Here is a 27,915-nt window from a genome sequence, read left to right as displayed (position 1 = left end):
GCTTCTCCAAGTACCAGCGTGTGTTGAACACACGAGGGCACTTTTCGCACACCAGCATCTCCTTCTCCCCCTCGGCCTTGCCGCCAGGGGCCGCAGCGCCCACGGAAGGCGGTGGGGCAGAGCGGGCAGAGCGGTGCTGGATCTTTGCCGTCTCTGCGTGCTTCCGTCGCCCCCTGGTGGTCATCCCGGGGGTCGGCGAATTTAGAGTCGTTCGGAGACTCTTCCTCTGTGGCTGGCTGGAAGTGCCACTCACACCTCTGTGGGCCCTCTTTGACCTTGTCCTTCGACTTTCGATCTCCTCAACCTCGCCATCATCCTCATCCTCGTCCCGGCTCTCGCCTTCACCCTCTTCCCCATCGTCGTCATCCTCGCTGCATCCTCTCTCCGCATCGTCTCCGCCTTTGTTGTCGCCTTTGGACACGTGGAGGGTCTGATTGTTGAGGTTTACCTCCACAATGATCTGCTCGCGCTTAAAACCCTCCTCCTCTCCGTCCTCCTCTTCCTCGTCGTCGCCATCATCATCTTCGGTCTCCTCAGAGGTGGCCTCGTCTGCCTGCCGTATGTCTTGTCCTGCCGCACCCTCACGGAAATACTGCTGAGTGGTGTCAGTCGCCGCCGTCTTAGTCGCCATTTTGTTGTCCACAAGGACCGAATAGGGCTTTCCACCCGGCTCCCTCTTGTAGAGCTTGCCCGTCAGGTCCACCTCAGGGATGGGGGGGTGGTAGTAAGACTGTGACACCTGCGGCCTTCGTCCCTCGTCCTGTGACATCCCGCCCTGGCACGGGACAGAAACCTCCTCCTTGAAGCTTTGGCAGGATTTCATTCACAGTTATGATGCTGAGGTGACTCCACTAGGAAGGATAAAGTGCACCAAACCCCCACCTTCCCTCAACAGGAAGGAGGGGATGAGGTCTTTGAGACAGTCAACCAGATTCAAACAAAGTGTCCATGTTGTCCGGGGGAGGAAACCACATTGTAAAGACATACAACCTGTCGCGAGCCCGCCTCCATGAGCTTTAGAATAACAGCCGACGAAGCTAAACTTCACTTCCTGTGAAGGCCAGCGCAGGTAAGGAAGAAGAAATGAACACCTCACGTCTTTCTGCCATCAGGGGCCATGAACAGAGCATCACCTACGACAAACAGAAACACACACTGATGAGTTGAAGGGGGAAGAAAATAAAAAAATAAATAAAAAAAAAACTCTCTTCCGCTGTCATGATACAAAAGAGGTCTAGAGCGAAACTACAGCGATGCTCATGAAAGTCATGACCGCATTTGCACTGCTGCGAATACAAGTGAAAACCACAAGTCCTCACAACTGAATGGGTGTGGACTCAATTACATAGAATAAAGGTATAGACAGAGTACAGATGTTGAGTCAAGTCAAAAGACTATCAGTGCTCAAGAAGAACCATTTATGAATTAAACACAGACCAAAAAAACCCCAGACTTCTCATTTATTACTAAAAACAGATTTTTGGCCCAATGAAAAATTCTACAAAGTCCACGTTAATTTAATGTGTAAGTAGAAGACCACTTCTATTAGAACAGATGTTTACCTTTCGCAATGAATAACTTTCACACTTGAGTGACAGTTAATATTAAAGGGTCTGTATCATGCAAAAATCATCAGCCATCAGCCAGTAGGTCAGACAGTTTACGGAGAGCTCCAGAGTTTTGTGGGCGGTGCACGCAGCAGCCGGCTAGGATGAGAAGGGCGCGGCAGCCACATGGGGTGAGGCAGGGTGTTTTACTGCCTGGGCGTTTTACTTCTGAGTTGGAAAAATAGCAACCAAAATTACTCATATTTCATAAGAAATTACATCGCCATGGTGTCAAAGGTAAGATTTACCTGTAATCATATATATCTATATATATATATATATATATATATATATATATATATATATGCCTATAGTTAACGGTGGAAGGGCTTAAAATAGCGTGATACAGACCCTTTAAAAACAAGAAGCACATGAACCAAGATTCATTCACCATAGAATTATGCCTTCGACCGTAATGCCCATTTAAGTTATACAGGATTGTCTGGCTTGTTTTTCCCATGAATATTAAGTGTTTCATTTATTTTTACACTTGGAACTGTAAAGACTGTTAAAAAATGAAAAGCACATGCTAGATTAAACACAATATCCTGCAGCAAAAGTGCCATTATTTAAGTACACTCCATTTACCATCATCACCACGGCTTGAATATTAACAGTTAACTTACTTTTAAACTTGTTTGATAAGTGTGAATAGTTAAAAATGAGACAATTCTGCGATATGAACCATAACTGCCTAGATATTATGATTTTGTATTTTATTTTATTACATTTTACACAATTTAAAATACATATTATGATTCTTCTTAACAATTACCAGTAACTAAATACAACAAACATATAAATATATCCAACAGATTTTTTTCCAACACAACTGTGCAGACATTCACTGAAAAACACTGCCCTTTACAAAAAATTATATATATATATATATATATATATATATATATATATATATATATATATATATATATATATATATATATATACATACATATATAATTATTATTTTTTTTAAATCAATAAGTCCTAAAGCATGGCAGTGACTGTACTGTAACCACAACTATGCTGAAAGCATAAAAAGGCTACAATAATGACTTGAAGCGCACACATCCAAGCAGGTGTGTGTCCCCAGCTGACTGCAAGTTGACCTCACACAACCTCACAACCTGGCTTTCCATTATGAGTGTGCACCGGGGTGTGTTGCTTGCGAGAGAAGCGCCTGCAGAAATAAACAACACCACGTGTCTGTTCTTGCAGAAAACAAATTTTTTGTGTGTTGACCCAGATATCTTATTCTGCACTTCTTTTTAAACATCTACAACGTTGGCAACTAGTGTTGTTCCGATACTGGTAACGGGAGACCCGATATTGCATTAAAACAGCATCGACATTGGCAAGTACTAACAAATAACATGCCAATACCATTATTTGCGACACCAATATAGGACTTTGGATGCAACATCTGGGGTGCTGTTTATTGAAACAGATTATTTGCCCCTCCTAATTGAAATTTACGATCAAACGAAACCCAAAACCAAAAGAATTTTGGAACTTTGTGTATTTTAAACAACCACATCTCTGAGCCTTTCATTCAGCTAGCTTAACGCTAACTGTAAGCATCATCTGTGTTTAGGTGCTGTAATCCTTTAATAAGGAAGTCAACCCAAAATTGTTCACAATAAAACACGTCCGCACTAGTCTAAACATAGTAATCAGATTAATATATTGCATTTGTGGAATATGAGTTTAAGTGGCAAAATCCACCTGTTTTTATCAATCCCAGGGTGCCCCCTGCCATTTTGCCACTTGCTGTCAACTGAAAATGACATCACAGCTGCTTAGGGCTCGCGTAACGGCCAATCACAGGTTACCTCTTTTCTGAAGCTGAGCCATGATTGGTCGTTACTACCACCCTGAGCAACTGTGATGTAATTTTAAGTCGACAGCATCGTGGCAAAATGGCTGCCCCCTGAGATGGATAAACAGTTGGATTTTGCTATTTAATTCATATTCCAAATGCAATGTTAATCAGAATGTCGGGCTTTAACTATTGGGGCGCATAGAACATATTATTGTTAAGAAAACAATTGGGTTGGCTTTCTCTTTAAGCAATGGATTGACAGACATAACAGTGCCCACAGTCATATATATTGCCATACTGATAATCCGACAGGAGTTAAGAGTGACGTTGAATCTTAATGTACAGTATTACATCTGCTTGAGACTGCCCCCAGGTAGCCAAGGTAGGCACAACAAAAAGAGCAGATTAGTTGTTAATTAATCAACCATTTGTCGTAGTACCTCTAAACCTGGGAACTGTTTTAAATTGTGAAATGTAAATATGTCTCCTTTAAGTACAAAGTTTGACAATTCATAATCCCTTCAAATGCACAAATGAGAATCTCCTGGTATACAGTATGCCAAGATGTCCTGAGAATGGGAGCATTAAAAGCACACAGGAAAAGCGAGCTCAGTTGTGACAGAGCAACCCAGCCGTATTTGACACAAAGCCAACTAGATTATCCCAAGTGTGGGTGACAGGGGAACACAAACTGCATGAAAAAAAAACCCTACTAGCACACTAGCAGCTTATCCCGTTTCCCTTCATAAATTAACCTGATTAAAAGCCCAAACACATGCATAGTTATGCAAGACCTGTATTGAAAAAATGCCTCCACACTGCTTCATATTATCGTTGATGAGTCATTTGAGAGTTTCGTTCAGGGTGAAAAAATGCACTTTGATGTGGCAAATTTCTGACTTCTCAATATGTACAGTATTGTACTGTGCAGAAAGGACTCCTCTCAGATGTGGAGCTTGTGTGGACGTGATTTTCTAGAAAATATCAACTGATCTGTCTCGTAAGCCAATTTGTAATTATTCTCAGCAAAATCGAAGTGCTATAATCAACTTCAACTGTGCCTCATGAGACACTTGCAAGAAACCAAAAACTGGTTTCATATGGGGTAGGCCGCAACGTGACTCACACACACACACACTCGAAAAAATGTGACTGTGGCTTTTAGATGACAGGATGGAAGCTTCACTCTGCAAAACAACCGTGCAGTACTACGAGCAACATCATAAATGGGGCAAGTGTTCATAAGTGTGGTGCTGACAGTGACCTGGGAAGCAGTCAAGCTCGCTGGCGCTCAGACTTTAATGAGCTTTTCTCCGCATGCAGGGAAGGAACAGTACGAGGGTTCACATTCCTCACTCGTGGAAAACTCGTAAGACCTTAACCCGCTCACTGAGTGCAACGCTGCAGGGTTCCCCCATGCCTCGCGAGGTATTTGACCCCTTAGGACCCCCAATCACATCCTTCAAAGTAGTTACTTTGGTTGCCATTATTCATCCGGGACCGAAGACTATCCGTGCCACACTGTAAATAAATAAATACTATCTCACCTCTTAAAGTACCACTGATTGTCACACCCACCGAAGTGAGGAAAAATTCATTCACGGCATTTGACCCATCTCCTGAGGGAGCGGTGAGCAGTACGGGTTGCGCTCGGTCATCATTTGGTGATCTAAGCCCCCAATTCTAACCCTTATTGCTGAGCGTCAAGCAGGGAGGCAAATGGGTCCCATTTTTATAGTCTTTGGTATGGCCCGGCCGGGGATTGAACCCACAACCTCCCAGTCTCAGGGTGAACACTCAACCACTAGGTCAATGAACTGGCTACCTTTCCTCTATGAGTTCTAATTTGTAATTTCACGAGAAAAAGTGAGTATAAGCGGTTCAGATACTGGATGGAATGGATAAAGGTTCATACAACAATGTCGTAGTGTCAGGAGGGAAAAAAATATTAAATTTATTACTACAAATATATTAAAAATGTGTGATTTTATTTTAACCGATGATGGTGTATCCGCCACCATCATCCAAGACAGTCTGGCATGCATGCTGTCAACACTGTATCAAATTGAACAGCGGAGGTCAAGGCGAGCCACCCTATTTTTGAGTGAGTTTGGAGCTTTCCAATTTGTTTTGGCGCACTGGATCAAACTGTTGGGAAGAAGTCCAGATGAGACAAGACCAAAGACTGGTGTTAATAATGTGAATCTGATTGCTGTTTCATTTAATAAATAGGTACTCTTTTTAATATAGGAAATGTTTCTACTTATTTTAGACACAATATCATTAATGTAAGAAGACAAGATTGTGTTTTGATCAGCACCAACTCCTTTGACTTTTCTAACATGTATTGCAACTCCTCACACAAAGTAACATGTTTAGGATCAGACCTTATGCCGCATTTGGAACCAAAAACAACACAATTTACCTTCAAAACATTAGGTTTTAGCTTTATGTCATCGACATAGTTGAAATGCGTATTAGTTCATCTTGAAGGAAGCTATAAACAGTCCCAATACTTTCTGTAGACATACACATGGTTGTATCTGCATAATTGTTACACCTGCATTATTACCTATGGCATATATTAACAAAGATAGCATAAGTCTAATACTTTATCAAAAATCGATCAAAATATCAAATGTCATCATGAACAAGCTGGAATGGAAAATAAAATATAATTTGTCAGCATTGTATAAGTGTTCAATAAATCTAGACTAGGCCCTGCTTACTGGCCATTTTTGGGGCCAAAGTGGTAAACCATATTTCATATCATTTTTTTGAAGTAGGGCTGCTGTTATGTTGCGTATTTTTTATTTTTTATAGCTTTTTCTTGTTGTATGTTTGGCAATGCCGGTCAATAGTTAACCACGTAGCAATCGGGAAACGAGCAAAGGGTTAAAACAAACGCAGAAACCTGCACCAACACAGTACAGGCCCCGGTTAACCTGAGCTACTTAGCATGCTAAGCTACACCCCCCCACACACACAACCATAGGTATTAAATTGTACACATATGACATGCGAACTTGGCTACGTTAGGTGAAAGGTGCAACTCAAATATTCCACAATTCCGTCACCAACGCGACACAAAAAGAGCAGGTTAATGGCGTCTTCCCAAAAGAATTAAGACTAGACTTTCACTTTTTTTCTCAACAGTTCAAATCCGCCCAACGCGATGCTAGCTAGCATAGAGCTAACTAACGTCAGATATTTGAGCAGCGGCAACTCAACAACGTCGACGCGGCGCGTCAAGGAGGGAAAAGTGTGTCAGCTTTTGGAAAAATCACAAATTAATTGGGTGGAGGGCGGGGGACATAAATGCCACTTTCGTTAATATTACTAGTCTCCGATAGAAAGCAACGCTTGCCTATAAAATGTCAAATAATAACAAACTGGGATGCTGCATTGACACCATGGGTCGACGCTGTCACTAATGGACCGCTCACCGGAGCTATTCACCGCTGCAATCGGCCGCTAGCTATCGGTGAGCAATGAGCGCATCCTCCGGCGTGTCATCATGTCATGGGTGACGTTCGGCTGGCTATCTGGTTAGCTGTCTGGCTGACGAACTTGTTGGTTGGCTAGTTGGTTGGCAGGCTTACCTCGGTGCGAAGTGACCTCTTCTCGGAGCCCCATGCAAGCAGGGTAGCTCACAATCCGGATCTCGTGTGCTTCTTCAACCGCGGAATGGTGAAGAAGAACCCGCTGTCCCAAGACGAACCGCGACGTGGGGCGGTTGGAGATGGGTGCCCAGTGCCACCGGCGACCTGAGCCGCCCCGCTACGTGGCCCGGCCGAGCTGAGCTGCTCGCTTGTTGCTCTGACGTCGACGTCTCGCGTTCATCCCAGTCAGGCAGGACAAGGCCGCCTTCGCCTCGTCGTCGTCGCCGCCGTCTGGAGGACAGGCGCGCGGCTGTCTGGGCTGGGGACGCGCGCGCACTCACCGGAGATCCGTGATGTTTGGATAAATTCATTAAAGAATGAATTCAGACAATTCGTCTTATCTGGATGCCTGATGCGCTAAAAGTTATTGAAGTGATCTTTAAAATTATTAATATTGTCCGAGAATGGTAAATTCGATCACACTAGCTTATATGATTATTAAAATGAACAAATAACTTAAAAATCAAAATTCAATATTGAATGTTATAATTTCCCTTTAGGAATGGATTTTATTTTAATCATAATTATACATTCAAACGATATTAAATAAGCTGCGTAAATAGCTCCTAAATTAATAGCTGTTTGGATTTTGATTGAACTAGCCTACTTATATTGATACAGTACTTCATCAGAAATATGGGAATTTTAGACCATCTATTCAGTTTTATGCTAATGTAGGAATAGAAAAAATTAAGAAAAAAAAAGTGTATACTGTATAAAACTGGGGCCGACCAATAAGGATTTAAGGCTGAAGTAAAATTATGATAACTGATAAATTGGCAGATTCAATTTAAAAAAAAAATGCAAAAAAAATCTATTAAAAAAAAAAAAAAAAAAAAAAAAGTTATTCTTTGCAGATTTTAAGAACGCTAATAGACTGATTAACTAGATAGGCCATAAATTAAGAGATACAGGGGCAAAAACGAGATTCGAACAGTGTTTTCCTTCCATTATCACATTGCTGTTCAGCACAGTTAGTCTTCTTAATATACATAAGTAAAATGTTAACTTTAAATGTATTGTGCAAGCTAAATCTATTGTCAAGTATCATTAAAATAAAGGCATTACAGAACCGCATAAAATAATAAAAGACGAAGTTTGTGGGTGGGGGTGTGGGGTGTTCATACGAAATCACCCAAAAAATATTCAAAACTAATTAGAAATGAACCTTACCGGTAATGTACTGTGCACAAAACAGCCCCCTCTTGTGGCAAATAATATAATTACATACAATGGAAATTTTTGGACATGAGTCACGTGGCTACAGGGCAGTTAGAAAGGCATTTCTTTTTTATTGTTCTTGAAGAATACGACACTTTATATCTTCTTCACATCCACCAGTTAAAGACATGAGTGGCAGCATAGGCAAGTCCTAATCAATTCTTTCACATGGTCGGCTGAATATAGTTTACACAGATACGGACGTCATCACTGGGGTAGCTGTAGCAACGTACCCTGCCCCGGTGGCAGGTACGTGACGTTTCGCGCGCGAGACAGCTGTAAGGCAACATCCTCGGCTGCCTCCAGTTTGCGCAGCTCCACCAGGCCGTCGCCGGCCTCCATGAGAGAATTTGCGATGAGCAGAGCGGCCTGGGAGTCACCCTCAGCTGAGATAATGGCGGCCTGCTTCAATTGTTCTGCCTAAAATAAAAAAAAAAGGACAACATTTGAGAGACGCTATAATCCATGCAAATTTTTATCACACGGAGCACCATAAGTTGAGAGGAAGCACCTTCTCGACAACGAATCTGGCCCTCTCGGCCTCCTGCTGGGCCACCTGCTTCATCTCCACAGCCTCTGTGAACTCCTTGCCAAACGTCAAGTGTGTCTGAAAGAAAGCAAATCAACTAAATACCCATCCTTACCAGGGGTCGACATTAACTGTGGCCTCCACGTGACTGTGTCCGGCCACTCCTGCAAACTTCTTGGGCCAACTTGTTAACTAGCCAATTTGGAAATTTTACATACCCTTACGCTTTCTATTTATAGCAGCTGCAGTCTAATTAATTGCCTAAATAACTAATGGTTGAGATGAGCAAGTTTTTGTCTCACTTAATAGTTTCAAATCTGTCCTCAAAACCACCACGCATTGCTTGTATACAATAGCTGAAATGTCTGTGGCGGTTAGCATAGCATCTAGCTTCGTCACAGTCCAATCATGGCAGATAAAAGCCTTCGATTGTCGCAAATGGTTTTAAATTGGGCGAGGGTCGCTGTCTGTGCCTGTAGCGGACATTGGGTTGATGATGAGTGTCACATTCTCAGCAATTAGACTTGTACAGTATTTGTGTATTTATTCATTTTATTAATTAACAGCTCCGCAGTTAGCATACGATGCTACGATATCCATTCAACCTTCCTGGCTTTCTTCTTCGGCTGTCTTAATGAAGTATGTCATTCTGCCTGTGCGACCCTCTGTGCCACCCAGTATTCAGATTCCACAGCTTGTGCTGTATTGAATTTAATTATTTGCACTTAGCTTGAAAGTAGTTTGTAACCACATATTTTGAAAGGGACTTTATAAGACCACTAGATATTTTTCTCTCATTTTATTTCCGTAGGCAGTTTTTTAAAATAAATTTTACTATGTATTCTACCAGTGGCGTTCCTAAGCAACTTGGCACCTTAGGCAGGATTTCTGGGAGTGCAAGAGGATGCACAACTTATTAGACCAACCATAAAAACGACCCCGCGCAACTTCTTAGACCAACCACAAAATATTTGATCATAAACTCACACAGGGCACACGGTATCTTCATGTCTCTGGAATTTTAAAACCGTAGTTGCAGTTCAAAATTAATAATGTAGTAATTGTACTACAATAAATCATTGTATGGGATAATGAGAGCCTAGCAAAGAACAAACTTAATTATTTACATCAACCATTCAGAGCATGATCTCAGTATCGCGAATGGGGACTTGCAGAAGTTAGGTTTACATTTCACAAGAATTTTTTCTTGTGTGCTTTGCTTTTATTTCATTGTTGATGGTTCTGATAGTGATGATGCAGACCAATATGAGTAGCACTCAGTACCTTATGAGAATAAATTTATATCCACATTCTTACTGATGAAATCTGCATTTAGAGCATCGCCCACACTTATTTTATACTTATTGGTAGAACCGTACGTCACACAGTGATATTTTCACTGCAGAGGAAGAAAAAGTACGCTGCGGAAAAGTCAACGTACTGTAAGTGTGGCAACGCAAGATGGCCGCCGCCGGCTTCACTTTTTGCTACAGCATGAGCAGCCCAATTTAGTTTATTCAGTACGTCCGTGCTCTAGCAGCCTGCGCATCCCCTTAGTCTGACCTTGATATTTATTTATGTATGCATTTATTTATTTTTCAGCTTTGAGCCAGCACAGCATAGTAGTATTTTCATTTCATTTTCTTAACTAAAGAGCCAGACCTGTCACCAGAAAGAAAGTGCAACCTAAATCTGATGTTGTTCAGGTTGAACAGTGGCATTGTGACAAATGCAAAAGTGCTTACTTAAAAGCGGCAGTTCATTCTGAAATCTAAAAGACAATCGGAAAAAAAATTGTGTAGTTCATTTAGCAATTTTTATTCAACTCAAAAGTTCATTTGCAACAAAACCACTTGTCAATTCTGTAAACAACAATGTCCAAATGAATGACTCTGTGACTCAGCCGCTTCTATCTGGGATTGGCTAGCACTTGCCTTCATTTGCTTTTTGGATTTCGGGCTGTACGATATGTTTTTTATTTATACTTATTATATTTACTTATTCACTTCCCTACATCTTGTTATATTTTTTTAAATATATATTTTTTTTGCTTTATACTTACCTTACCTACTTATATTTACTATAATTAATTTTATTTTGTGTTAACTTGTCTCTGCTGCAAGACTGATTTCTATTCCATGCATAGCACTTTGTATGCAGCAATGGATGTTTTAAAGTGCTTTATAAATAAGGTTGAGTTGAGATATGTTGATAATATAGAGAAACGACATATGGGTTCAGTGAAAAACTAATTAAGCAAAAAATCAATCCAAAAGGATGTGTAAAGTGCTGTTTTTTAATTAGAACTTAGTGACAATCATCAACATTAAAGGGGCTGTCTGCCAGATTCACTCAGGAAAATGCACTTTTTAAATACAGGATGTACACACTTTAACTTTCTCTCAGTCTACACATCTGTTTTTGTTCATCTTTTGTGGTAATTTCGTCTTAAACCCCCACTTCCCCAGCCTGTATTTTGCCATTTTGTGTTTGTTTTGTAAACAGCGGGACGTTTCAGTGGAAAGACAGTGTTTACAACCCTCCAGCCAATCGCAGAGCGGGGGGGGGGGGGGGGGGGGGGGGTTTCTTCACTCACTCATTCACACATGTAAGCTTCTGTGAGTGAGTGAGTGAGTGAGTGAGTGAGAAACAAAAAAAAAAAAAAAGAAAGAAATCCGTGCGTACTTTCAAACTGCCGCGGGAGTGACGTCACGCAGCTGACACGTTCACCCAGCCCCGTTTGCGACCCCGATTGACTGGAGGGAGGCGGGACGTGATTTTGCACATCAGTTTATTTCCGGTCCGGGTTGCGAACGCGCAACTGAGGGGCGCAAAGTCGGAACCACAAGTATTTTTGACGCAGCCCACACGTCGCAAAACGAACCGGAAACAAACTGATGTGCAAAAAACAGTCCCGCCTCTTCCGTGGCATATACCCCATTGTTACGTGCAGTGTGGCTTGACTAATCAAAACAAAGTTTGCCACTCACTTGTAAACGTTGTTTAGTGGACCAGTGGATGCAGGATTCCCAGCGATGTCAATGTGTCATCCTGGATCGAGGTTTGGCATTTGGTGGTCATTGGGTCAGTGCTGGCCGGCGAAAGCGCACTACTATCTAACCCGGAAATAGATTTGGCTAATGCGCGTCTCCAGAGTGCGCGTCTCCCCCCACCCCACCCCTTCCAATCCCGATTGTCATTGGCTAGCCGTAGCTGTCAATCAAACCCAAACTTGAAAAATGGTATGTGGTTGGCTGGCACGCCATGTTTTACTTGAAACAGGGGGCGCAAGTTTACGTGACTGATAAAGGATTTAAAAAAACAAAAACAAAAATACCCTCTCCCTGTCGCCCTTTTGCTCACGAGCGCCCCTAGCATCTGCCTAATCCACCTAATGGCAGGAGCGCCACTGTATTCTACAGGGTATGCATATAGTCTGTAGTCTATGGACACAGGTACAAATATAAATGGCCCTACAAATTTCTTAAATAAATGTGATGACGTGAAACTTTTAATATATAATGTTTTAGAGTTGTCTTTTATTAATTATGAATTGTCATCTTTTATTATGAATCATGTTATTTATCCTTTGTTACTTATTAGAGTCTTCTGCTTTTTGTTTTGTCAAGTGGTGCCGTTCTTGCAGTGATGAAGTGACGAAGCAGTGCATGTTAGGGCCACCGCACACTGAGCAATGCTACAGAAAGTGGACATGGGTAAGAATAAAGACAACAACAAAAAAAGGAGATATATTGAAAGGTGGTTAACTAATTCATTTCAATGTAACTGGTGCGATACATATGCCCCTTACATATATTTTTACCACAAGCTTCACTATTTCTTCCACAGGTACATATGAAATTATAAATATGGTTAAGTAATGTTGTAAAACTACATGTGTACTGTATGTATTTCTGTCGCTAGGCGGTGCATGGTGGGGGGGCTGTGTCTCGCTCAGTTTTAACTTGGAAATAGTTTTTTGGGTTTTTTAAATTTGCCTGTGCAAACTAGAGATAGACCGATATGCTTTTTTCAGGGCCGATACCGATTCCAATTATCGGTAGTCAAGGAGGCAGATAACCGATATTTGAAGCCGATATTCATTTGCAGTAAAAGTTAAAATGTTGGCACCAAATTTTTGAATAATGCAAACCCTAACAGTTCTTTACAATGGATTCTCACACTGCACTTTTCATTTTACATCCTTCTATCTGCAATAAGACGTTGGTGGCGGGGGGAGTTAAATGTGGGGCCAATGTGACATTACCTTTCATAGCATTTGGGATACTTGTAGTTTTATTCTATAAATGTTATATTTTTATATTTTGAAGTAATAGGAGGAACCCTGTCATTCAAAATGTGCATCAGCTGTGGCATTACTTATTACTACAGCAAAAAAAAATAAAAAAAATTCCATGAGAAAAACTATTCATCCCTGAACACCATACAGTTCTTGTAGACCTTATTATGATTATTGTTATTGTTACCATATAGACAGTTTTGATAAGCTGAGGATCTTAAATCGAGAACAGCAATATCATGCTACTCCTCTCTACAAGAGAACTGTCAAAAGACACTTCATCATGTAGTTTACTGCCACTTAGGATGCCCCAATCAACGCAGAAAAAGGTCGAGTAAAATAACTTGGTTATAATAATAGTAAGAATAACTTGGTTAAACAGACATTGTTGCGGTGGACCGCTGCCACTTTCTGCTGTTTAATGTGTTTTACACTTATAGACACGTGTGTGTATATGGACACACTATTCTCTCACTACTGTACTGTACTGTATCACTTAATGGCACAGATGTACTTGTCTAAATAATAACTAGGCTGCAACATTGCTAATTCACATTAACAAGCATTATCTTAGCTGTCCACGTGAATAGTTACTAACACACGAGAAAGTTATACAACACACCAAACATGAGCTCATTATTCAAAGTATGATGCACGTAACGAAATTACATCACTGAACATTAATTGCAGCCGACTACGGCCATAGATGTTACATAATGGCGGCGCCCATTGAGAGCATAATGTCCCAACTGACGGCAGACATGACGTGAAAAGAGAGACAAAACGAGAAAATAAGCACACTATACTTTAGTGCACTTCTCTACTAATGCCAAACATACGGAAGAGAACACGTTCGTGTAGTTAAACGGTGTTTGAGACACTTAATTTGTTACGGAGCGGACTTTAACGAGGTGCACAACGAGCTGTCAATCAAATCGACGTCGAAGCTTAAGGCACACAATGGCAAACCAGTGCGACAAATAAACACAATATAAAGTAACTAAACGCTATTTAGTGTCACTGTGGCATCTAACTGCATAATAACGGCTATGCAACAAGTAGTGGACGTGACCCAGAATGCAATGTGTGCGTCACGAGAGGTAAATATAATGACATTACTCTACTCTTAACATGGAACTAGACAATATAATAATGACAACTGTTAATATTTGGAACCTTTGTAACAAACATTATTTACTTGATTAAGTGAAAATGTGTGTGATTCCCTCCCCGAGTAGTTCAAGTAGCGAATTAGCTACTGGGTGTTAGCCTACATGCTAAGCTGAACACACCACTGTTAGCAAGCGGGGATTCAATGCAAGACAATGCAGCACCATTCATATAGTGCATTTAATACACAACATAATTCAATGTGTTTAGCTTATCATGGTGAAAAGTTCAGCGGAGTCTCTTCTCTTTTAACTTACCTTCGAAGCATGTGTCTCTCGCGTTGTGTCCGTGGGTGCGTGTGTGACCGGCTACTGTGATACAAGGCATACACTACTGATTGGTTCTGGCTCTTGCACGGCTAACCAATCAAATGCTGCTATGGGCGTTACGTTGCTGGAGTTGGACTCCATAACAGACAGAGACGCTCTGGGCTGCATTCGAAGCGAAAAGACGGAGTTTTAAATGGATCGCTCATATCGGCCGTCAGATTAATAAAACAGACCGATACCGATATGTACCAATATGTCAAATATCGGCCCCGATAATCGGCCGGGCCGATTATCGGTCTATCTCTAGTGCAAACACTTCGATACATTTTAATTGTGCCGTCACCACATTGCACAACCACAATAAATATTTTTGAATCGCCGCAAAACCAGTGGCTGAGGCCTTAGCCACTGGTGAAATCCTGTGGCACACTGTGCAAGTATTGAGTGGAGCTCTGCCGCATTGCTCAGTGTGGCCGCCCTTCCAGACCAAACCAGTAACTGAATCATATGCTTCTGCACTGTCACTTTAAAATAATGTCCTGTTTTGGAATAAAACAGTTTTTGTATAAGGTAGATTTGTGTAGAATGTTTTTTTAAATCGGATCCATCAGTTAATCAAAAAATAATAATAATAATAATAATTGACAGATTAAACGATTATTATAATTGTTAGTGACGCTAAGTGAGCAGGTCTAAAATTGAAAAATGCCTAGCTAATCCTTCAGTATCAGAATTGGTATTGACAGATCTCACTCATGGATGCTTGGTATTGTAATCGGCAGCAAGAACACACCTATTTCTTTAGCCATGAGTTGCTTAATTATGTTGGTTGCAGTCAAGTGCTAATGTCTTCATACCAACGAAACGTCATCCAAGATGAGGCCAAACGTGGAGGCTCTTTCTGTAAGGTCCTCACTGACCTGGCGAGAAACCAGCTCCCTCTGCGTGATGAGCTCGCCGGCATCAAAACGAGCCTTAACAGAACAAACCATCATGTGTCAGTTTTGGCTCATTAATGTATCCAAGATGGCCCCAATAAGTCTCATTAAAATTACGCACCACTACAGACTTCAGCACCTCTGTGGTGATGGACGGCAGAACTCTTTCGTCGTAATCTTCACCAATGCTGGTGTAGATGCGGGGGAGCTGATTGGTTACCGGCCGGAAGAGGATTCGTAATGTGATGTTGACATTCTGCAGATCTGTGGCAGAGAAGAATCACAAATTAACCTACAGGGGAAGGAGAACGCGACAGTGCACCCATTTATTGTTTCTTTTCGGATAGTCTAGCGACATACCTTTGCTTCCTGTGATGACGGGCACGTTTCGCGGACGGGAGCGACAATCAAAAATGATGGGCTTCTGCACCCATGGGATGAAGAAATGAGTGCCCTCACCGACGACTGATTCCTGCACACCACGGAACCTGTCAAATATCACTGCCTGGTGCCCTGCATCAACTGTCATAAGAAGAAGAAACAGGGAGTTACGAAGCAGAAGTACCAGGTATTTATCTACAATTGGTAGAGGCTTGAATACAATCTGAAAATAAACAATTCAGTTGTTTTTTTCCTCCCCATATTTACACTGTCATGATGCAGATTCTGTGCCACTTGACAGCACAAAAAAACAAAACTGTGCCACTTCAACCATGCAGTCAATATCCAGCGATAGGGACTGATTGTTCAGCACACTTTTTTTTATTTATTTATTTATTTTTGTTAGCAAGCAGATGCTAATGCTATAGAACGTAACTGTGTTTTCAGTCATGTTTGCCAGTTGCCATCAAATGACGAGCAGCTGTATTTTACTTTAACTATGCAACTTCTTACTACATTTGCACAACAATCAAGACGTAACACACTTAAAACCAGTCAAGGGAGTTTTGTGAGGACTGATATTTCGATGCTGGAATCGATTAAAATATTATACAGCATTTCCATTAAAAAAAACACCCAGAGTTACTCACCATTGAAAAGAGCAGAGTTCACAACACTTCCACCTATGGCCAGCGCCAGTCCCAGCTTACCAATCGACTCAAACAGCTTGGCCATGGTCAAATAATCAAATTTTACTGCAAGAGAAAAATACGACAGGATTAGTTTAAGAATATGTTTAGTCATTTCGAGGCCACAGATTGTTGACTTTGGCCCGGAAAATATTGAAGGCGTCAACTTGGCTAGCTCTTTACTCATAAGCTAGCATGTGAGAACAGTGAGACAGATAGCAGAAAAATACGAGAATATAAACGTGTAAAACGAGAAAAATGCGCATCACTTTATACTCGAAAGACAACAAAATTACCTCAAGTGAACCAATTAGTAAACAGCATGCACATTAAGACTAAGAGTGCGCTTATCTCTTGCTAATGGGCTCCCAACGGGTTCGCTTATTTAATGCGCATATATAATATTATCTACACGCAACACATTTAAACAATGCAACCCGATCACAAAATAGTTATCGTTGTGCCAAATTGAAACGTTTCCTATCTCTTTTCGACAGCATGTGTCAGAACTCACCTGGGTTTTACTCAAGCGTCTATGACCTCCACCAGGCAAGACGTGCAGAGCATGTATGAAAAAGGATCAGTGCGCATGCGCGTCGGTGAAGTAACGTAGGATCCGATTGGCTACATTTCTTCTTCTACGGTTTGGCTTTTTCCGGTATTTCATTTAGCTGTAAAACATCTCTTGCTGTAACGCACTGATTTGCTTTTGCCGGTAAGTAAGGCTGACAGGCGTAAAAAAAAGTTAAAAATATGTAGTCAGTTTGTGACTACGGCATCTATTTTTAAAATTATTTCCCTCGCTGACGCCAAAATAGCGTTTACAGCTCAGAAACAATATTTTACAGTGGCTTCATGTTCATTTTAGTTTCCTCCAAATTTTTGTTCTCAAGTTAATCATAAAACAATGAAGAATGTTGTATTTCAAACAACCACACGACATTTTAGAAGTGCAACTCAACTTTTCTTCGCGTCAGAGCATGCTTTGCCAGAGCAAACGAGTGCACTCGATCGCCCCCCTGACATGGACAGGGCAAATCACAGTTTCACTTTCGTCCTCCTGGGTCTTAAATTTTTGGCGTTCTGTAAAAGGATATAGACCACCGCGAAGCCCGTCTAAGGTGACAGACATACAATTTGAAGGTAAAAATAAAAAAATAAAAAAAATAATAGTTTTTATATATTAGACATTTGTTCAAAGTTTAAAAACGCCGTTTTTGAGGAGCATTAGACGTGTTTTGTCTCACTTCCTGCATTTGTCAGCCTGTAAACAGGACGGATTTTGCACAAATGGAGCATTAGTACGAGAAAGTTGAAGTTGTAGTGATTAGAACATAATTCACCCACGGAACGTTGGGACGAAGGGGGAGTTTGTTGGGATGAAAGGATAAAAGAACAAAATGTTGGTAGGTCTGTGAGCCTCGCGCAGAGTGGGTTGTTGTTGCTGTTAAACGCTGAGAAGCTGATGTCAATAAATCGCCGGTCTTTGGCTCCGGACTTCAACACTCTGCCTCCGACTCCCGTCACTGCTCGCTACATTGGGAAGGGTTTTGTGTGTCAGTCGTATAATACAGAAGTTTGAAAAGTCCAAATCAGTGTCATGTCCAGTCTTAAGAAAATAATTATAGTATTTTACAATGTGTTTATTAGTTTGGTTGTACAATTGTACTACATTATAGTTATTTCTGATATTAATACTGTTACTGTTATGTTGAGCCATTTTCAATTTATTTGATCAGAGAGCAAAATAAATTTAAAATAAATGTGATTCTAATATTGTGAGTGGTTACGTCATCTCTCAGCAGATGGCAGAGGCGAGCAAGACTGTGCAAGTGAGCGGACTGCCCCCAGACATTGAAGAAGAACGGCTGATTGATAAATTATCTGTCTACTTCCTGCGATCCAGAAATGGTGGAGGGGAAATAGAGTCCATTACCGTTGATGGGACAAAGCCCAACTGTGCCCTAGTCCAGTTTGAAGACAGTGGAGGTCAGTGTTATGTTCGGTGTAGACCTCTTCCAAGACCGTACAATTAACATGTTCAACTGCTGTATCTGTGGTCACTGTACCACTTGGCCCAAGTGCAAGTGGACTGCAACAGCAAGAAAGTGTACGCTACACTGCAGTATCTAATAAATTTCTTCTTGGTGGAGTTAATACTGAGGGAATTCATGTCAAAACCTTTTCCTACATAGGAGTGTAAGACGCGGAAATGAAACGACTATACAGTAAAAAGTTAAAAATGAATGAATACAGTCATTAGAATGATGTTGCAATTTTACCAGATAGTTGTGTTTTTATTTGGGAAGAAAAACTAGAATAAAGGTGTAATTCCAATGAAACAAAAAAAAAATCTTAAATCAATATTATAACAAAAAACTTGCATTTAGCTGAAAATAAAGTTGCAGTAAATAGTTTTAATCCTATGAGAATGAGGTCATTAAATTTGATTAAAAACTTGTTCGTTAATGAGAGTAAGATTATAATTTTCAATTATAAAAAAATATTTAGATGAAGTACTATTGCTGTATGAGAATTAAAAAAATAAAATGAAGTCATAAAGCTACAATAAACCCGGTGGTCAAAGAATGTAACAGGGAACATTTGTCCACGTCATAACAGCTTAAGTTCAGTGGGGCTAAAAAAAAAAGTGCCATAATTGTTGATCTCGGATATTTTGACAAAAGCCATTCAAAAACATGTTATTAAGACACTTGGAAACAATTTAAAATTTTGAAAAAAATGCTTGTCTCCTTTAAGTCAGTTACATTGATTGTCTCCCAGTGGCCCAGAGAGTAATTCAACATGGCAGACACACTCTCAGAGTGGACGGGAAGGAATACATGCTCTCTGTCAGCGAGCCTCGCCAAAGCCTGGATCCGAACAAGGTATGTGGAAAGCCCATCTCGTTCACATTTTGAAGAAACTGGACAAAATCTCTTGGTCGCAGTTTGTCTTTGAGGAATCATTGGAAATACTCAAAATGCCCATACATTGCTCTTTCAAGCCAACTTGGATACCCTCCTGTGTCTTTACCAGCATGACGTCTTGAGATGTTGTGAGTGTACGCAGACACGGCGCTCCGCATACGCTTACCACGCACTGCGCGTAGGGCACCAACTGCCTAAGGGGGCACCAAAAAACAAATCAAGCCCGTAAAAATAATCATATTAGTAATTATAATATCAGTGTCTAATATTTAAAATAAAAGCTTGTAAAGCATGTTAATAAATACAAAAAATAACATAGCATTATTTACTCGACGAGCGGTATCACTGGTCTACGTTGGTGCCCCCCCCCCCCCTACTTTGTAGCAGCTACGTTTACATGACCACAGTTAGCAAAAAAACCAAAAAAACAAAAACACTCCAAACCGCCGCAGTGGAATGGTTGTGACCAGCACGTTCATTATACGGTATGTTAAATGGAATGTGACGAGACAATATTGTTTCATATGAAACGGCCAAGAGCGGCATGTACTGGTGAAAGTGTAATTTGAAAATAATAATAATAATCATGTTAAGGCCAAGTAGATTTCCTCATTATGTCCAGAATTTTTACATAGTGCCCTATCAGTCCTTCTCTAAAAAGGTAGATTATTAAAATTTTCATGTACCTGTGTTTTAAATATAGGCCTGCACAATACCATAATCCTAATCAATTTAGAAAATGTTTGTACCATGGTTGGTTCAAAACCATATTTCATTGTAGAATCCCTGAATATTGTCTTGTATTTCTGAATACAGGATCAATGCTTCAATATGTTCAAGGAGCATTTCATACCCTAACATAAATGCGGAAATTGCACAAAAGCTGTCATATGATGACCTGATAGCCGATTTTGCAGCCCAGAAATGGAGACATGTGCCTCTGTAGGGCCTCTACTAACTTGCTTGCACTTTGTTTATTTCCAGATGTTTATTTGTTAATAGTAGTGGCATTGAGTTTTATTTTAATTCATTTAGCTTTATTTATTTGAGTATTTGGTGTCATTGTTAGTTTTATAAAGACTTATTATTTATCACTTATTTTTGTGAACATTTTTAAAACTTCAATATTGACACTTACAAGTATGGCTGGGTATCGATTCAGATTTCCAGAATCGATTTAATTCAATTCACAAGGGCCCGATTCAATTCATGATTCACAACGATTTTCGATTCAGTTGAGAAATTCAGGCAGCACATATTTTAGACAGTCAAAAGTACCAATGCTGCAAAGAGTAGAAACTTCTTGCTCTAATTTAATGCATTATTAAGAATATGAATATTTACATTAGGAATTGAATCCATTGCAGTTACATTAATCTGTTTCATTTAACATGGCCTTATAAAAACAATAAATAATAATTTAAATAAATTACAACCACAGCACAGGCTGTGTAAATAAATTGACAAAAATGGGGGGGTCGATATATTGATACATGGTTTTATGTATCGATATTGGGATATGAAAAGGTGTATCGATATGATAGCGATATATCGATATTTCAAACCCAGCCCTACTTACAAGTTATTTTGTTTAATAAAGCAAAACTGACAAATACTCAGATATTGTTCATTTCTACCAGGGGAGGGGTGATGGGGTGTGCGGACGAAGGGCACCAAAATGGCTAGCGCCGGCCCTGAGTGTACGGTACTCATGATCAACATGCCTGTGATATTTCATGTTGCCAGGTGAAAGTAGCTTTAGGGGTTAAATGGAAGAAAAAAAAGTTACCAATAGGTGACTAAGAAACAAGTATTTTAGGAAGCCTTATATGTATTTTTTTCTCACCTCTCTAAGGCCATCATTAGTCTGACAGCGACTGTGGACTACAGACAGATTCCCGAGGGTAGAAGCATGTTGACTCGTCTGCTTGGGGGTCACCCTGATGTTGAGATGAACTGTGACTCGACAAAGAAGTTGTGCCACCTTCGTGGTGCCTACACCGAAATACAGTCGGTCTTGGCCCAGCTGCTTAGGCCCCATCCTGAAGAGTCACTGGAGCTCTCGGGCTCAGGTCGACCTTCCAATAGTCGTTCAGACTTTCCAATCAAGACTTCCAGTGAGAGAGTGGATGAAAGAGATATTACTAGTGGTTTTCCCACCCCAGAAGAGGACCTCTCACTGATGCTGGATGCAGACGTGTTCCAGTATCTGCAGAAGCGCTATGGCCACGAGTACCAGTGCCTGCAGAGTCAACACGGTGTTGAAGTGGTGGACGTGACCAATCAGGGGATCACTACTCTGTTTCTCCAAGTCATAACTGGTGAGGGCGGCAAGGAGCGAGAGCGCATAGAGCGCACGAGGACGGCGATAAGTGAGCTTTGCCAGGAGAGCGAGAAGAGGATATGTCAGGCTGAGCTACGCAAAAGTGACCTGGATCCCAGGGGGGACCTGCAGCAAGCGATGGAGACTCTACATGTCAGATTTCCTGAGCTTCTTCTCAGTGAAAGTGACAGCTGTGTCTTACTCATCGGCGATCGTTGTGATGTGTCCGAGGCCAAGGAATTTCTTCTCCAGGAACATCGAGTGGTGGAAAAAGAAGACATCGCCAGTCTTCTTGGAATTCCATCTTCTCGCCGAACTGCTGATGGGAAGTGTGACACCCCTGCTGTTTCTCAGTCTATCTCAAGAACTTTGGATGCTCAGCAGGTTCTCATTCGTCAATCAGAGAAAGAGAGAAGATCAGAAGTTGGTAAAATGTATCATTTGGCTGCTCAATTTAAAGATTCTGACCCACCACTACGGACTCCTACTAGAGACTTTTCTTTAGGTGGAAGCTCAAACCCAAGTAGGTATTCCACTCGTGAGTTGAGGTCAGAAGCATTTGGAGATTCACGCCCGTCAATGAGGAGTAAAACCACCTCAGACATTCTTGCCACTAGTGGAAGAACCTTCAGGAATGCGACTCCACTCCCTCCGCCTGGGAAAGTCCAAGCAGGTTCCATGGCGAAGAGAACTAAGAGTTTTTTGGGAATGACTCAACACGGTCTTAAAAAATCTGAAGATTCCTCTGCATCTGCGCCCAGCGCCAGAACCTCTCGCCTGAGTGGCCAAAGACAGATTGACCAACATAAAATCTGCCATGCAGAGGTTCTGGTGCCCACCATTATATGGCTTCATATTAAAGAGGTGTACAGCACCCAAATGGAAGCCCTGACATGCGACCTGCAGCTTCATGAGGGAGAATCGCAGGGCAGTATTCAGTCCGTCATCAGCATCAGTGGCTTAGAGCAGTCTGCTGTCACTGCGTGCCAGCTTGCTTTACAAGAACTGGTTGACACCGTCAGCGCAGATATCTGTATAAATGAGCTTCACCTGTCCGAGCTTGGCGTCAGCAACATGGAAGATGAAACCTTGCAGGCCTGCTGTGCAGAAGTTCGACGACGCTTTACAAAGATTACTGTCCGGGTGATGAGGAATAGTTTGTATCTCATTGGTCCTAAAGACTTGTGCTCTCAGGTGGCTTCCTCACTGCAGGAGGTATTTTCTGGAGATGTTACCCAAACAAACAAGCAGAAAGACTCCACCAGCTCTTCATTGGGGAGGCAAGTAAACGAGGGTGGTCCTTCAATGTCATCGGAGAGCCAGACAGATTTTGCAACTCAGGAAAGGATCTCAGACCCTAAGGACCATCCTACGACTGAGCTTGTCAATGGAGCTAACAGTCAAGTGGCAATCAGGAAAGACCCTGTCGTCAAGGAGAAATTGGAAAAGTCAAACATTGTGGATAGACGTACGACGTTGGTCCATGAAAATAAGGCAAGCACCACTAAGGCGAATGGCCTCTGGTCAGCGAAACCCCAAAACGACAAAGCCACACAGTCTGACCAGAGGCAACCTCACCCAGGTGGCATCTGCGTGTGCGGGGAGGCCAGCACCTCCATGAACAGGACTGAATGTGGGGTGATTATGTGCACCAAGTGCCTGGACGCTGTTCATGTTCATTGCAAGGTGTGCCACAGTGGACCACCGCAACACCTGGCACCAGCGGGCATCCGGGGCACAATGAACCACTGCAAACTCAACTTCAGCCTGCCTGGTCACAACAAGCATGCCACCATCAAGGTCACCTACATCATTCCGAATGGTATACAAAAGGTGGGAATCTGTTTGTAAAATTACAGATTCGCCTGACTGCATGGTTTATTTGCCACTTGGTGATGGTGTGAATTTGAGCGTGAATGTTTGTCTATTCAGTGGGTATAAAAACACTATTGAAGCAGCTGCAGGAATTTCTTGCAAGTACTGACTCTTTAGTACATGTGACACAATCTTTCATCTTCATGTCTGGGCCATGGGTAGCATGACATAAGCCTTATATTCCAAAGAAAAACATCCAAGCCCAGCTAAATTTTGCAAAAACTTGAAAACTCCAAAGCGCATACTGTATGGGTAAATATCTTCTGGTCCGATTGAACCAAGATAGAACTTTTTGGCCATAATTCCAAAAGTTATGCTTGACATTAACACAACATGGCTCAACACCAAAAGAGCTTCATAGTACCAATGGTGAAGCCCTATGGTCGGGCAGCATAATCTGAAATGGGGTCTTAGTCAAGTTGAAGGGAATTCAGAACAATTCCATATACTAGTCAGTAGGGGTGTTAAAAAAAAATCGATTCGGCGATATATCGCGATACTACATCGCGCGATTCTCGAATCGATTCAATAATAGGCAATAGGGGTGTGAATTGCCTAGTACCTGACGATTCGATTCGTATCACGATTCACAGGTCACGATTCGATTCGATACCGATTAATCCCGATACGAATGGTCACGATTCGATGCCGATTAATCCCGATACGAATTTATAAGTCGATTGTTGCGATTTTTTTTCATTCATGTTTAGAAAATACTAATCAGTAAGCTTGTAGAGTGTAAGATTTATATGAAAATTTATTATTTATTTATCTGAAATTTTCAGTCTTATAGAGGTTGTTTGAACAGCATTAAAATAAAAATATTAAGGCTTAATGTGCCGTTCATATAACATTCTTCCATGCTCAAGGTGTGAATCCTAAAAAAAAAAAAAAAAAAAAAATCAAAAAAAAAATCGATTCTGCCGATTATTGAATCGATTCGAGAATCGCGCGATGTAGTATCGCGATATATCGCCGAATCGATTTTTTTTAACACCCCTAATAGGCAAAATCGATTTATTTATTTATTTATTTATTTATTTATTTATTTTATTTTTTTAGGATTCACACCTTAAGCATGGAAGAATGTTATATGAACGGAACATTAAGCCTTAATATTTTATTTTAATGCTGTTTAAACATGAAACAGATTACAACCTCTATAAGACTGAAATTTCAGATAAATAAATAATACATTTTCATATAAATCTTACACTCTACAAGCTTACTGATTAGTATTTTCTAAATTTGAATGAAAAAAAATCGCAACAATCGACTTATAAATTCGTATCGGGATTAATCGGTATCGAATCGAATCGTGACCTGTGAATCGTGATACGAATCGAATCGTCAGGTACGAGGCAATTCACACCCCTACTAGTCAGTGTTAGCACAAAACTTCGCACTGCTGCTAGAAAGCAAAACATGTGACAGGAAAAGCCTGCTAGAACAGCTCAACTTAATTTGGGGTTAATCAGAGGCTCTTTAAATGGTGTTGGGTATGTGCTTAACATGAGTTTGATTGTGAGTGTGATTGATTGGTGCAAGATGATTGTTGAACCGAGTCTTCACATTGATGTTTATAGCTTGACGTTTACTCACTGCTAGTCACATCTGTTTGGCATCTCGTCTTCCAGTTGGCCGGTTTACAGAAGACCTGTTGCCGTCGCTGGACTATAGCACACTGTCAAACTGTGAAATATGCAGCCAAAGTGACAGTGTTCACACTATGTGCTTGGGCGGTTCCAAGTATATGTACAGGAAATTAACTCATAGTGGATGAGTATAATGGTGGTTAGCAGCCGCCGATCATTGCTGCTCCTGAAATATTCATACAAGCAATACCATGGGACTCCTGGCGAGGAACGAGGACGATGGACTATGGCATACAGCCATTATACACCAGTCATGTGGCAATATTGTGCATAAAATGAGAATAGTAGCACGTACGATAAAAGCTTCAGTGAAATAAGAAGATTGAAACAGAAAAATGTACAATTTTTTTAGAACCTGGCCACAATGTCTCATTTTACAACATGCTATGCTATGGAACACAAGATGAAACTGATTGGCTTGTTGAAGCGAAAAACATGCTTATAGGGCTCCCACTAATTACAAAAATTGCGCTCAGTATAATGGTGAGTTGGAATGTTTACCAGTCATCTCTTTTTTTTTTTTTTTCATTTGTTTCCATGACGGTCCATTGAAATAAGCCTTTACGTGAAACTAGTCCATGCCATTTGGGACTGCTGTACTGTGCTGAAAAAAAATATCAGTGACGTCATTGACTTCAACTGAACTTTCATCACATTAGAGTTGACTACAAAAAATTTGTAGACCTTCAACCGCTATGATGTACAGTTGTAAGCCTTATTCCCAGTTATGAGGCGGTTAGAGAGTGGTGCGGTATACCCTGAAGAGGTCGCTGGTCACTCCCAGGGCCATACTGGGAGGAGTAAATAATTTCCTCTTGAATTACCAGGACCATCACCCTGCTCCTGGAAAGCCCTTTCAAGGTGGTGTCTTTGAGGCTTTCCTCCCCGACTGCGACAAGAGCAGGAAGCTGTTGCCCAGATTAGAGGACGCTTTCCGGCAGGGTCTCACCTTCACTGTGATGAGCAAGGAGAAGGGCTCTAGGGTTACCTGGGACTCCATCCCGCACAAGACCAGCCTGCAGGGCGGCCGGTCAGGGTGAGTGAGGCTGCTGCTGCTGCTGCTGCTGCTGCTGCTGCTGATGATGATGATGATGATGATGATGATGATGATGATGAGTGTGCGCTGCACAAACGAAGATCACATATAACACATTTTTCAACCCTCAGGAACGGTTACCCGGATTCTTCCTACCTGAAACGCCTGTCAGACATATTGACGTCACATGGGATTGGAGGTCAAGCTTCCACGTCTTAAGACTTCCCGGTCACATTATACGTTCACACGTGGTTTGAGGTATTCGCACTTTAGAATTTTTTTAATTGTTTTTATTAGAGGAAAGACATTGTTAATGGAATGACCACTCATTTTGTATATGTATTTTTATATTGAGCTTTTTAACAAATATTTTTCCATAAAAAAAAAATGCTAACTAAAAACTTTACATGAACATCAGCTTTAAAGACATCTATGGTGGTGGCAGATATCCTTTTGAATGCAATCACAGATAACTAGTGTCACTGTCTTGTATTTATTTCCTCTCCTAGGATAATTAACTAGGCCAAGGTGTCTATTAGAGAGGATCCCACTTTTTGAGGAAATACAGTGGCATAATTATTGACAGGTTGAACTGCATTCCAAAGCACTTTAACCCTAAGAAAAAAAAAACTATATTATCAGATTGCCATCGGTATTATTCAATGACATACACTGTATGCATGTTCCTAAGTATTTATCCTTTATCCTTTACCCTTTATTAAAGTGCTTGCCTTTAATAACAATGCATTTTTCTAATCATAAGTGTATGCATGTAAGAAATATATTGTTCCACACGTAATATTTTAAACTCTATCTTGAACTTTCGCTTTTGTAGATGGCACATCTGCTCTGTATTAAGCGGTAATGAGTCCATTAAGGAGCATCAGTTTTAACAATGCATTTTCATCATGACATAAACCTTAAAAATACTATGTATTTTTCTACAAATAATGTTAATTTCACCTCCATCGTAACTTTGCACAGATGCCTCCTCCACTCTTACTCAGGTATAATACATTCATTAGGGAAGGAGGTATTCCGTTATTACAATGCATTTAACAAAAAAAAATCTCTCTCTCGCTCTCTATATATGTATATATGTATGTGTGTTTATATATATATATATATATATATATATATATATATATATATATATATATATATATATATATATATATATATATATATATATATATATAATGAGCTGTCAAACGATTAAATTTTTTAATTAATCACATCTTAGAATTTTGATTAATCACGATTAATCGCTTAATTAAAAAGGCTTTTCATCAACATTTTTTTGCCAGCCAAATTCAAAATGCACCTCTTATGTGTTAATTTTTTCGGCATTTAATGTTAAGAAGAGGACGTCGTGAAAATGTTTTTGATCCACTGCACATTCTCATCCTCCTCTTTTTCGAATCAGTTAATTACTTGCATAATTTAAAGTGGAAAAAAATGACCCCAATAGTTTGGCATGAATAAATATTCTGAATGCCACACGCAAA

At 40.7% G+C, this 27,915-nt stretch overlaps 3 protein-coding genes across 7 annotated transcripts in view; 1 reads left to right on the top strand and 2 right to left on the bottom strand.

Annotated features, from left to right (window-relative positions):
* The window catches only part of znf652 (zinc finger protein 652), a 30,224-nt gene extending 22,851 nt beyond the window's left edge, over positions 1–7,373 (bottom strand). Inside the window, exons 1-2 of the mRNA XM_077495540.1 lie at positions 7,032–7,373; positions 1–1,133 (exon numbers count right to left, since the gene is read on the bottom strand). The exon at positions 1–1,133 is cut by the window's left edge and continues 113 nt beyond it. Coding sequence (XP_077351666.1) covers positions 1–823 — 823 coding nt within the window. The 5' untranslated portion in view covers positions 824–1,133; positions 7,032–7,373. The remainder of the gene's footprint in view (positions 1,134–7,031) is intronic.
* A 990-nt stretch (positions 7,374–8,363) lies between these two features.
* Positions 8,364–26,471, bottom strand: phb (prohibitin). Of its 5 annotated transcripts, none has more exons than XM_077495510.1 (8): positions 26,360–26,471; positions 26,129–26,279; positions 16,550–16,654; positions 15,879–16,040; positions 15,640–15,782; positions 15,438–15,554; positions 8,824–8,919; positions 8,364–8,732 (listed from the first exon to the last, which is right to left on the bottom strand). In XM_077495510.1, exons 1-8 carry the CDS (start codon positions 26,369–26,371, stop codon positions 8,520–8,522), a joined length of 999 nt encoding a protein of 332 aa, XP_077351636.1. In that variant the 5' UTR covers positions 26,372–26,471; the 3' UTR covers positions 8,364–8,519. The 5 variants fall into 5 exon arrangements, with proteins under 5 accessions (XP_077351636.1, XP_077351628.1, XP_077351653.1 ...); XM_077495502.1 differs by having other exon boundaries at positions 26,321–26,386; XM_077495527.1 differs by lacking the exon at positions 26,129–26,279 and having other exon boundaries at positions 26,360–26,468.
* On the top strand, positions 17,206–24,349 carry LOC144001286 (uncharacterized). Its single transcript, XM_077495488.1, has 4 exons — positions 17,206–17,303; positions 18,391–18,577; positions 19,349–19,476; positions 21,374–24,349. Exons 2-4 carry the CDS (start codon positions 18,394–18,396, stop codon positions 23,690–23,692), a joined length of 2,631 nt encoding a protein of 876 aa, XP_077351614.1. The 5' UTR covers positions 17,206–17,303; positions 18,391–18,393; the 3' UTR covers positions 23,693–24,349.
* Positions 26,472–27,915: the final 1,444 nt, after the last annotated feature.

Source organism: Festucalex cinctus, chromosome 1 (genome assembly GCF_051991245.1).
Source record: "Festucalex cinctus isolate MCC-2025b chromosome 1, RoL_Fcin_1.0, whole genome shotgun sequence".
NCBI classification, from domain to species: Eukaryota; Metazoa; Chordata; class Actinopteri; order Syngnathiformes; family Syngnathidae; genus Festucalex; species Festucalex cinctus.
This window is presented reverse-complemented; position numbering and strand designations above follow the sequence as displayed.

Excerpts from the sequence above, each read along its gene's own strand:
- LOC144001286 (XM_077495488.1), top strand. The coding sequence starts at position 18,394 with ATGGCAGAGGCGAGCAAGACTGTGCAAGTGAGCGGACTGCCCCCAGAC. Across the intron at positions 18,578-19,348 it reads CCAGTTTGAAGACAGTGGAG|TCAGTTACATTGATTGTCTC; the intron begins GTCAGTGTTATG and ends GTCTCCTTTAAG. Across the intron at positions 19,477-21,373 it reads AAAGCCTGGATCCGAACAAG|GCCATCATTAGTCTGACAGC; the intron begins GTATGTGGAAAG and ends CACCTCTCTAAG.
- phb (XM_077495502.1), bottom strand. The coding sequence starts at position 26,371 with ATGGAGTCCCAGGTAACCCTAGAGCCCTTCTCCTTGCTCATCACAGTG. Across the intron at positions 26,280-26,320 it reads CCTTGCTCATCACAGTGAAG|CTTCCTGCTCTTGTCGCAGT; the intron begins GTGAGACCCTGC and ends TCTGGGCAACAG. Across the intron at positions 16,041-16,549 it reads GAACTCTGCTCTTTTCAATG|TTGATGCAGGGCACCAGGCA; the intron begins GTGAGTAACTCT and ends TTCTTATGACAG.